The following is a 12,211-nucleotide window of genomic DNA, read 5'->3' as shown; positions in this document are numbered from 1 at the left end:
CACACAAAACTGAGCAATGGGGCGACATCACCTAAGACCATACACATAACGTGAGAAGCTTCATTACTGAACTATCATCACACCACCTACCTTTTCTCAGGAGCGTGTGACACATTGTAACATCTGAGCAACATGCTAAAATTCAAAGACTTATGGTACTTACATTTCTGATCAAATACGAACTGATTTTTCTCCTCTGAATCCACCAAAAAAAAAAAAAACATTCACCTATACATGACCAATCTGAGAACAAAAATTTAATATAGCTTTTATAAATTCAGTTTTATATTAATTTTATAGAACAGAACGGCAAAGACCAAAAATTATCTACTTATGGCTTTCCTTTCAACGGGTAAGAAGACATGAAACACGCAGCATTATTATTGTCATGTCTCAACTCTACTGAGACAAGGAAAAACACAAGTAGCAATTATTACACTCACGAGCAAGGATCAGTGAAAAAATTAACAAAATTTCTGGGGCACCTGGGTGGCTCAGTCGATTAAGTGCTTGACTCTTATTCTCAGCTCAGGTCTTGATCTCAGGGTTGTGAGTTCAAGCCTGGCACTGGGCTCCACAGGGGATGTGGAACCTACTTTAAAAAAATAAAAAAATTAGCAAAAATTTCTGTAATTTTAAAAAGCTGGAATGCAAATGAGATCTTAGGAAGGGAGTGAGGGTTCTGTTTTTGTTATGTCCAAACAGGAGGGAGTGAGATTGAACACATTAACTCTAACAAAACCTAACTGAATGATTTATGCTCCTATAATAGGACTGTGCCTCCTGCTCCATAGAGAAAAAGCTCTTCAAGTACTCTTACCATGATGCATGTGTCTGGCTGTGAGCTGCATTTTTCTTAGAAACCACAAGGAAATAATTGACCAGGGCATGGGCAATCTCTATAGGAAGTGCAAAAAGCACTTGTTATTTATACTTTAAACATTTTTTTTTTAGGGGCACCTGGGCGGCTCAGTTGGTTGTGTCTGCCCTCGGCTCGGGTCATTATTGGGGTCCTGGGATCGAGCCCCACGTTGGGCTCTCTGCTCGGCGGGGAGTCTGCTTCTCCTCCCTCTGTGCTTGTTCTCTCGCGCTCTCTCTCAAATGAGTAAATAAAATCTTCAAAAAAATTTTTTTGGGAAGTTTTTATCTATCTGTCAGAGAGAGAGAGAGAGAGACAGAGCGCATAAGCAGGGGGAGCAGCAGGCAGAGGGAGAAGCAGGCTCCCTGCTGAGCAAGGAGCCTGATGCCAGACTCAGTCCCAGGACCCCAGGATCATAACCTGAGCCTAAGGCAGACGCTTAACCAATTGAGCCACCCAGGCGCCCCTAAAAATTTTTTTTTAATTTATTCAGTCGTTCAATGAATTGCTCATTGATTACCTATCATAAGGCAGGTATACGGCCAGGCCCCGGGAAGGTTTTAAGGTGAACAGGATGTACTTTTTACCTTCAGATTTTGAAAATGTTAGGTGGAAAGATAAAGTATACTACCAAATATGGGAAAGGGAGTTATCAGAAAAAGATAGGAACCCAGAGCTGGAGGGTTGTTTTAATCCACTCTTCTGTTACTGATAAGGACGTGCTGGGGCTGGCAGGGAGATAGGGATGGGTCAGAACACAAGGATGGGAGCCAGAGGGCACGGAAGCTGCAGGAGCACTATGTTCTGGGCTCCCGGCAGCTCAGGGCAACACAGCAGGAGTCTGTAGATTTCACTCCAACACAGTGTCATCAACAGGACTCCGCTAATCCCCAGTCGGCTTCTCTCTGTCCTCCTTCCTTTTCTTACTCATACTTTTCTCTTCTAACCGGGGCTTCTGGGTGTTCTGGCAAGATCACAGACACTCTATACCTCACAACCACTCTACTGAGACTCTCGCCTCTTCTGGGTTCTTAGCTCAGTCCCAGTAAAAGGGAGAGAAAGAACTGATGGCTCCAGATTTTCTCTCCCAGCCCCTGGCTGTACCGTGGACTGGTTACCCCTGAGCCGCTGGGCACAGGATATAAGCCCCTTGGCCACTGAGGTTGAAAGGCAAGGCACCTGCATGAGTCACATCTCCAGGGAAGATGGGAGATAAGACGTCCCGGAGGATGTGGCCTTTGCTGGTCTTGATGTCCAAGGAGGGTTTGGAGACAGATTGGAAGGTGGGGTGGGATACTCCAGATGGAAAACAGAAAAGGAACTTCAGTTAGGCTAGAATACGTTCTCCTTCAATACCTGAAGGAGAAGAACCCGGAGAAGGGACGCTGAGGCCAGATCATCAGGGGGGTGTGTGCTGTGTAAGGAGATTGGATTTATTTCTAGGGCAAAGGCGGGGGGTCACTGGGGGAGTGAAAGAACAGGAGATCTGCTCCCAGAAGATTCCTCTGGCCGTTTAGTGCAAGGTGTACTGGAAAGGAGATACAAGAGCTGGGAAGTCTGGTTAATCTCATGCCCAGCTCCAATCCTAACTCAAAGACTAGAGGCCAAGTACACCCATTGTGGGCTACTGCATGGTCCGCAAGGAGACTGACCAGGGCCTGAATCACTGCATAGCCCGTGGCAATGCACGTGGGCAACACGTGGGCAGCAGAAACAAGGCAAGTGTGTGCAAGCACAGGAACATCACAGAAATCACTCAAGGTATCAGGCCCGGGGCACTGGAACGCTGAGTCATGGAGCACAAGAAGGGGAGATGAAGGTCAAACGCAACTGGTACATGGGGAGAAGGTGCCTGCTTACCCAGGGCACATGACGCGATTTTGAGATCATTCAAGAAGCCCCTCAGAGTCACCAGAGGAGACAATGAGGTCTCAGGGCTGGTGGGTGACAGGGAGGGGTGGAGCAGGCAGTGACAAGGAGGTCTGGCAGCCACAGTGGGATAAAGTGGGGCCACAGCAATGGGCCTTGTGGGCTGCAGTGTGAGCCCTTGTCACAAACACCTTGCTAAGGTTAGTGCCACCCCCAGGGAGAGGGGGACTGAGAAGGGGTCACACATGTGGGAGTGGAAGTCAAAGGCGCCTGGGAAGGAGGAGAGGAGAGTCTGCGATGGGAACTGGGACCAGGAAGTATGCATGGAGGGGGCTGGGCTGCAGGAAGCCTGCCCTCGGGAAACCACACGTACCAATACCGCACTCTCCGCCCCTTCTTACCGATCCTCACCTTCCAAGGACCCGCACACCAACTGAAGCTCAGGGCCGAGGGGCTGTCCAGCCCTGAGTGTAAGCATTTGGGATTTTATTCCAAGTACAACGGGAAAACCGCTGAAGAGCAGAAGTAAGTGGGACTTGATTGCCGTTTAACTGTGTGAGGACTAGAGTATGGGCTGGTGAGGGTGGGAAGAGCCAGTTCAAAACCTACTGTGGCTCTCCTGGGGGGCGTGGGGCCTTGGATCGGTATGGTGGCAACCCAGATGGAGAAGCAGCTCTCCCAGGGAGCCAGCTGTGAGGACAGAAGGGTCAGGGATAGTTCCAGGCTTTGGCTCGACCCCTGAGGTACCCTCTACTGAGATGGAGAGAACATAGCCAGACTTCTGTGATGCCAGAGATGTCTATTAGACACCCGAGTGGAGATGGCAAGAAGCAGCCAGCAGGGGGCCTTCCTCACGGGGAGTCCGGGAGGGAGGTGAGAGAATGCGAATTCTGTGTCCAGGGAGCTTAAAACATGGGCCCATGAGATCTTCTGGGGAGAGACCTGGAAAGAAGACATATTGGCCCAGGACAGTCACTCAAGTGTCCAGAGAAGTGACCAAGAGGAGAAAGAAAATCAAGGCATGATGTTATATAAGTGAAGAGAGGAAAGTCTCATGGATGCTGTGGAGATGTCCAGGGAGATGTGGAGAAAGACGTCCTTGGGTTTGGCCGCAGGAGCTTGTAAGAGACTCGGAGAAAGCAGTCTGTACGGAGTGCTAAGGAAGGAGAGCGGCTTGCAGGGCGGGCACCGGGAAAGACAGGCAAGGAGGCAGGAAACAAAGGCGTGCAGACGTCCTTCCAAAAGGACAGCAGAAACACAGGGCAGTGGCTAGAGCCAGGATGGTCGTGGAAGCAATTCGCAGACATGCACAACCATCATATTTGTCCATTCCAGCATGGGGGAAATGGTGGGGTGGAGCAAAGGGGAAACACTTAAACCCGTGTGGAAGAGAAGAATGGGAGGCAGAGCACAAACAGGGGGACAGGCGTGTGCTGGGACAGGGACATTCCCTTCAACGCAACAAGGAGCAGTGGGCAGATCCGTGGATTTGCCAGTGGGCCGGTAAGGTTCTCAGCTTCTCTGTGAAGTACTAGAGATATCCTGAGCTGAGAGCAAGGATGTGAGTGTGGCTGTACACACAGGAAGTCAGGAGCTCAAGAAGAGGGTGTCGAAGTCATCTTGGAGACTCAGAAAACAAACAACTAGGAGTGGCCCCGGTCTTGCAGGGCGGATGTCCATCCAGAGTCTGTGGTCATGACCAGCTGTACAACCAGTTGCTGCCGCTCTGAGGTTCCATCCAGCCACATGTGGCTGGGCTGGGGTGGCCAGATGTGCCTCAGGTCACCGAGGGTCACAAGCTACTGAGTCAGACAAACATGGCAGAAGGAGAGGGGACCAACACTGCTGGCGGGGTGCAGGGGCGGTACATTTGCAAGGGGACAATTCCAACGAAGGGCCCTGCATGTAGGCTGGGGAGGGAGGCAACCCTATTGGCGAGGACTCGGTGGCTCATAACTCTGGAGCCCTCAGTGGTGTGTGAGCTGTTGTCACAGGGTGAGAGGAGGGAACGTGGTGGCTGAGCTTGCAGGCGGTGCATTTGCTGGAATGATGAGGCCTAAGGCATGTGGCAGAAGAGGGTGACGGAGGAGGGTAGAGAAGCACCCGGGAGAGGAACAGCAGCTGGGGTATCGGGTGGGCGTCACCCACATGTACGCCAACATTCCCAAGACACGATTACAGGAACTTTGTGAACCTGCGAACTGGGAGCTAACAGCACGAGCCCAGGAGGAAAGCAGACCAAGGCCCCGGTGGTGAGTGGTCCAGCCAGCCTCCGAGGAGCCGCAGGGAGGGAAGGAGGAAAGAGACAAGTCCTGTGAGCTCAGCCCCCACCTGAGAAGGCTGCAGGGAAGGCTGTGTGAATTCAGGGACATTTCAGACCAGGAAGGGGGGCGGTGCTCAGAGAAGAGGTGGAAAGTTGCTGCTACAGCCATACTGGTGCTCAGAGGACACCGGGTGAGGGCTGGGGCAGGCAGGGGTGGGGCCCGGGGGGAGGCTCTACTAGCCAATGTCCCTTTCTGCTCTGTATCCTGCAGCCTGGCTCCTCTCCATTTATGGAGGCCTACGGGCACATCCACACTGCAGAAGCCCAGCTGCCCAGCTACTTGAGACTTTCCTACCACAGGGTATGCTGGTGGACCAACATCTTATGGAAAGAATGGGCCATTCAGAGAAAGCAGAAGAAAACTGGAACAAAGAATGACAACAGCTGGTTAAGAGAGGAGATGAGGACTAACTCTGAGGAAAAGGTGAGGGAACGGCCAATGAAGAGGAAAACTTAGCACGCTGCGTGACATGGGGGAGGTGGTCAATTTTTTACTTTTTATTTATTTATTTATTTATTTTTTAAGATTTTATTTATTTATTTGACAGAGAGAGATCACAAGTAGGCAGAGAGGCAGGCAGAGAGAGAGAGAGGAAGAAGCAGGCTCCCCACTGAGCAGAGAGCCCCATGCGGGGCCCGATTCCAAGACCCTGAGATCATGACCTGAGCCGAAGGCAGCGGCTTAACCCACTGAGCCACCCAGGTGCCCCAAGGTCAGTTTTTTAAATTAAAAAATCAAAACATTCAAGGCTGTGAAAAAAAATAACGGGTCTTAAGGCATACCTAAAATGAAAATCTACAGCTGCTGTGACCTGTAGGTCGCACTTCCTGTTTTATTGCTCTGTGCCAGTCCGCCGCCACGTGGACACACGGCACAGCCCCGATCAGAATCAGTAGGGTTCCAGCCAGGCTGGGTCAGACTTGCTCTCAGGCTGCATGGACTCCTCTCCTCAGGAAATGCAAAGTAGATCTCAAATTCCAACGCCACCAAGGAGTCTGGTCCAGGGGATTTGTAGTTTTCATTTGCTATTTGAAGAGCTGCAGTCAGCTCTAAATTATTCTCTGAATAGCCTAACTTACGCCATGACATACATGGGTGGGCGCAGCCTGCCTATATCAGATAGGCCATTCATTACAATGATCTGACTCTATCCTTTTCCACTGGGTTAAATTCTGATAGAGACCAAAATTCCAAAAAAGATCATTTTGGTCCTTATCAGAATTTAGTCCAGTCAAAAATGAGAGCAAGACACTTTAGAGTCTTCTTTTTTTAATTTTTTTTATTTTTTAATTAAAAAAAATTTTTTTAATTATTATTTGACACAGAGAGAGGGATCACAAGTAGGCAGGGAGGCAGGCCGGTGGCCGGGGGTGGGGGGGGAAGCATTCTCCCTGCTGAGCAGAGAGCCCGATGCGGGGCTCGATCCCAGGACCCTGAGATCATGACCTGAGCTGAAGGCAGAGGCCCAAACCCACTGAGCCACCTCGGTGCCCCTGAAGATTCTTCTCTTAGTGAGGAACATGAGAAAGAAGTATGATTGTTCCCTCATTTCAAGAAAACCATTGCCACACCCCCATGTTCACCGAGCCTTTATTTAGAAGAGCCAAGACGTGGAAACACCTAAGTGTCCATCAATGGATAAATGGATACAGAAAATGTGATCTACAATGGAATATTATTAAGCCACAAAAAATAAGGAAACCCTGCCATTTGTGACAACACGGTTGAACCTGGAGGACATTACATTAAGTGAAATAAGCCAGACAGAGAAAGACAGATACTGCAGGATCTCACTTATAGGTAGAATCTAAAACAACCCGAACTCATAGAAACAGAACAGACTGGTGGTTGCCAGAGTTGGAGGGTGGGGGAAATGGGTGAAGCAGCTCCAAAAGCACAAACTTCCAGCTACAAGATAAATAAGTCCTGGGGATGTAATGTATAGCATGGCGACTACAGTTAATTTTGTATTGTATATTTGAAAGTTACTAAGAGAGTAAGTCTTGAAAGTTCTCATTACAAGAAGAAAAATTTGTAGCTATGTGGGGTGATGGATATTAACTAGCCTTACTGTGATCATTTTGCAATATACACATATATCCAATCATTATGTTGTAGGCCTAAAAGGGATACAATGTTATATGGTAATTATAGCGGCTGCCTGTTCAGTTCCCCACAGCCACTAAGCAAAAAAAGGAATGAACAAGTTCTCTTCATTTGCAAATGGCACATGAATGTGGTTAGGTAGAGAATGACTCTTATCAAATTTGTATTAAAATGAAGGAAATAAAAAAATTAATCTGATGGAACATTATTAAAAGCCTGGAAAGATCGCTCTCTGGCCTGTGATTTAGATTAAAGAAACTGATCTCGGCACAAATACGTTTGACGTAAGTGTTATTCCCAATTCTAACCCACCATTTCTAACCCACGTTTGACGTGTTATTCCCAATTCTAACCCACCAATTCTAAACCACATATTAAGGGAGATTCCTTAAGCTTCTATACAAGTGTCTCTGCAAGAGAAGTTAGAAGGTGTCACATTTACACAATCACTGCATGTCAGATGAGTTAAGAAAATGAGAGACAAGAGAGAGAAAAAGACCACACTTGAAAGCCTATGAATCTTCTCTCTTTTTTTTTTTTTTTAAGGCAGGGGTTGGATTTTGTTTTATTGTGTTAAAAAGCACATACCATTAAATTCACCATCTTAACCATTTTTAAATGCACAATATAGTAGCTTTAAGTACATTTTTGTGCAACACATCTCTAGATCCTTCTGGTTGTACAAGACTGAAACTCGACCCCCTCGAATACTTACGAACCTTTGCTCATGAGGCTCAGGTGGGGTCCTGAGCTCTGAACCCACAAGGTGAAAATCCTCGACTTTGGAGAAGACAGAGATACAATATGGACAGAGTAGTGGGGTCCTTTCTTTTCTCCCACACACTTAAAGGCTGGCACTAAAGAAACAAGATCATAGCCAGCAGATAGTTTAACCAAAAATTCAAGTATGTTTGTGTACTCACATGGACAACACACGTTGTGTCCAGCTCTGGGTAAATTCATTGCCATCACCATCTGACCAGAAGCTGTCTTTCGTAAGCTCTTACAAGTTGGCCCAAAAGTTACTGTCACTTCTCTTTCTTTCAATATTCAACATACCTTGGAATCCTGACACTATCTGGACAACATCTTCATACACCATTAGAGTGGCGGATCGTTCTGGAAGCAGGCCCAGGCTCAGTGAAGAAAATACTGCAGAAACAAAAACGGACATGAGGGAATTCTGAAATTTAAATCAAAACGCCCACTCTAATATTGGGGGCACACCGCATTCTTTGTATTGTCTGATTTCAAATCAATAATACTGATTTTTAGTATTGTGATGTAATAAGATATATATTATTTGGTGTCTGTCCCTGGTTCCTGACACAGAGTTCCTAATTCCCTTATAATTTTCCGGGTGGTAGGAGGATCTTTTGTTCTAACAAGGCAACTCTGGGTGGGGGAGTTTCTGGATGGAGGCTGGTCCCCGGAAACCTGTAACTGGAACCTTGTAACTTTCAGCCTCACCCCTTCTACCTCCGGGAATGAGAGAGGGGTTAGAGATTAAATTCAGAATCAATCATGCCTGCATGACGAAACCTCCATGAAAATTCCAGAAGTACAGGATTTGGGGGAGTTTCCAGGTTGGTGAATGTGCCAGAAGGGTGGGACACCTCAAATCCACAGGGACAGAAGCTGCCACGTTCAAGACCCTTCCAGACCTCATCTGTGCATCTCCTCCTCTGACTGTTCATCTGTATCCTTTCTGATCTCCCTTAGAGTAAGTTGGCAAATGTAAATAAACGTGTCCCTGAGTTCTGTGAGCCAGCATAGCAAATTACTGAACCTGAGAAGGGGTCATAGGCACCCCTGATTTGGAACCAGTTGCCAGGAGAAGAGGCAACGTGCTGGGAGTTGTGTTTGAGTGGGGGGCAGTTTCGTGGTACTGAGCCTTTCACCTGGGGTTCTGCACTAAATCTGGGTACTGTAAGAATTGAACTGAACTGTAGGACACCCAGTTGGTGTCCAGAGAGTCGGATAATTGGTTGGATTGAGAAAAAGTCCCATTCATTTGGTGTTAGGAGTGTTGTGAATGGAGGGAAAAGAAACATTTTTTGTTTAAGTCTGATTAGGATGACTTTCAAGAAGCTACGAGAATGCTACAGTCTCTCATAGAACTGCCTTCGCTACAACAGTTGACTAGTTTTTATTTGCTACAAGTTTTTAGCAAAGTATCTGAGTCTCTTTACATTAGGAATATGCTACACATTATATGAATGTAAAATATATAAAGTAAGATATTGTTAAAAAAAGACTTTAAAAAAATATGTGCTGAGGTTAACAAATGACACGTGATAGAAGAACATGCCCCCTTATTCTGGAAACTAATAAGATGATAGCACTTGTGCTCTTTTTAAAATTCTGGCTCAAGTACCTACACTTTTAGCTAAAAAATTCACAAAGCCTATGTGTTTTCTGGGTAGAACGTGAAGCCAGGAGAAAACAAATAAATGTATTATGGAAAAATAATACTCATTAAGGTCACTGAACCCTTAGTAACATATCAGACATGATTCTAAGTGCTTTAAATTTGTTAATTTATTTAAATCTCAAAACAGCTCTAGGGTGGCACCTGGGTGGCTCAGTCGGCTAAGCCTCCAGCACTTGGTTTGGGCTCAGGTCATGATCTCAGGATCGTGGGATCAAGCTCCCTATTGCGCTCCGTGCTAAGCAGGGAGTCTGCTTGAGATTCTTCCTCTCCCCGTCTCTCTGCCACCCCCACCCCACCTCACGCTCTCTCAAATAAACAACTCTTTAAAAAAAACCCCAACTCTGTGAAATCCGTATTATTAACTTGTCCATTTGACAGGTAAGGAAACAGGCTTATAGGTAAGGAATTAACTTGTCCAGGATCCCACAGGTGGTAAATACTAGAACTAGGACTTAACTCTGAAGTCTGTTCTCAAATGCTATAGTACACTGACTCAATTTCAAAAACTCATTGGGCTTTTTGCAGTCCAAGTTTAAAGATGAGGAAAGCAAGGTCTAGAGAGGTAAAGTGACTTCCTGGGAAAATATAAGGGACCAGAAACATCAACTGGTGAGAGTATCTATCTGTTAATTAGCACTACTGGCTCTTAATAGTGCCAGGAGGAGACCAGTGAGCTGATCTTGGACATGACCTCTCTTTTCATATCCACTCTACAGTCCTATTGAGCTGCTTATATACACAGCCCAGTGCTCGATGTGTGGAACAGATCAATGCTGGAGGCAATCTGGGCCTGCGAGGTTCTACTTCAAAAGGGGTCTGGGGCATACAGCAAGTGGAAGGTGGTCATTGCAGGAACAACCCAAGAATGCATCTCGGTGCTGTGAAAATAATCTGGTGGTTTCTCAAAATATATCACACACAGAGTTACCACCTGAGCCAGCAATTCCACTTCTAGGTAGACACCCAAGAGAACTGAGAATGTATGTTCACACTGTAACTTATAAGTCAATGTTCATGGCAGCACGATTCGTAATCGCCAAAAAGTGAAACAAACCAACAGCTACCAACCAATGAGCAGAGAAACAAAATGAGGTCGATCCATACAAGGGAACATCGTTCATCCATAAAAAGGAAAAAACATACTGATTCTACACCACAGATACATCATGAAAATGCTACTTGAAGTGAAAGATGCCAGACACAGAAGGCTCCGTATTGTAGAACTCCTTCCACCTGCAATGTTCAGACTAGGTCAACCACAGAGACAGAGAGGAGACTGGTGGTTGCCAGGGCCTGGGGGCCATGGCAGGTACAGAAAATATTCTGGGATTGGTCAGTGGTGATGGCTGTATCATCTTGTGAACTGCACACTTCAAAATGGTGAATTTAATGGTATATGAATTATTATTTTAAGTACAAAAACAACAAAAAAAGAATAAAAAAAGAAAAGAATTCACCTTAGGAGTTCAAAGTTGGGAGAAAAGTCCACTTCAGGTTGGGGGAGGGTAGATCAGGGAATGCCTGTGAGCTAGGACTAAAGCAGGGAGACTGGACCTTGGATAAATCCTTCATAACCACTTCAAAGGGACACTTAACCTCTTTTCACAATGACCCCTTCTCCCAAAGGCACTGGGTCCCTAATGCCCTGGAAGAAAGGATGCTGTCAGGATGTCAGGATGCTGTCTTCAGGATTGCCCTGTCCCATGGGAGAACTCACACACATCCTAGGCACTTCCTGGGCCCTGAAAAGCTCTGTGCCGACTGCTCTGGGGGCTCTGAGCTGTGACATCACCTGTGATCAGTCTCTCGAGATGTGTGTGACCACAGCAGGGGGTTAACACTTCTAACCGAAACCCTTGGTACTTCCACTCTAACAAACGTTCTCAAGCCTTATTTCCTGGAGAGAAAAATGACCTCTCGTGATGAGTGGGCTGAGGCAGCAGAGGCACCACCAGGGCTGGGAGGGAAGGGACCGAATGCCTCTAGGGGTTAGGGGTGGGCAGAGAGACCCTAGGACCCCACCACAGGGGAGATGCTGACTGACCTCTGGAGGTTCTTGTCCTACCCAGTAGATGTTTGTTTTTTTGGTAAGTAGAGAGAAAGGAGGGTCTAACCCTCCTTGCTAGAGTCAGGAAGACTTCACAGAGCAGCAAACAGCCAGGCTGGGCATGGAAGACCCAAGAGGAACTCTCCAAGAGAGCATCAGGCAAAGGTTATCAGTGCGGACAAACACAGGGTGGGTCAGATTCGTCAAGATAATAACAAATTGCCCAGCTGTATAGACTACGAGGTACGTAAGGAAGTAGCAGCTAGGGGAGGAGGGTCTAAACTTTATCCTGGGGACACTGAAGGCCTTTTAGGCAGACATGTAATATAATATGTATATAATATAGCCATATAATATGTACATATAATGTGTGTGTGTGTGTGTGTGTGTGTGTGTATATATATATATATAATTTTTTTTAAAGACACGAATGCTCACTGAATAGAGAAGGTGGTTAGAAGGGGCAGATGGACCAGGTTGGAGGTTGCTGCAACAGGCTTGGTAGAGTCATAACTATGGAGAAGGGAATAATTAAGAGGTGGACTTACAGTCTTGTGTTGACGGACTGGATT

General features: G+C 46.7%; 1 protein-coding gene across 1 annotated transcript in view; it reads right to left on the bottom strand.

Moving 5' to 3' along the window:
- Positions 1–12,211, bottom strand: part of FAM171A1 (family with sequence similarity 171 member A1) — a 128,134-nt gene that overhangs the window by 41,973 nt on the left and 73,950 nt on the right. The window contains exon 3 of the mRNA XM_047741581.1: positions 8,218–8,310. Within this exon, the coding sequence (XP_047597537.1) occupies positions 8,218–8,310 (93 nt within the window). The remainder of the gene's footprint in view (positions 1–8,217; positions 8,311–12,211) is intronic.

This window comes from Lutra lutra, chromosome 8, assembly GCF_902655055.1.
Source record: "Lutra lutra chromosome 8, mLutLut1.2, whole genome shotgun sequence".
Lineage (NCBI taxonomy): Eukaryota > Metazoa > Chordata > Mammalia > Carnivora > Mustelidae > Lutra > Lutra lutra.
This window is presented reverse-complemented; position numbering and strand designations above follow the sequence as displayed.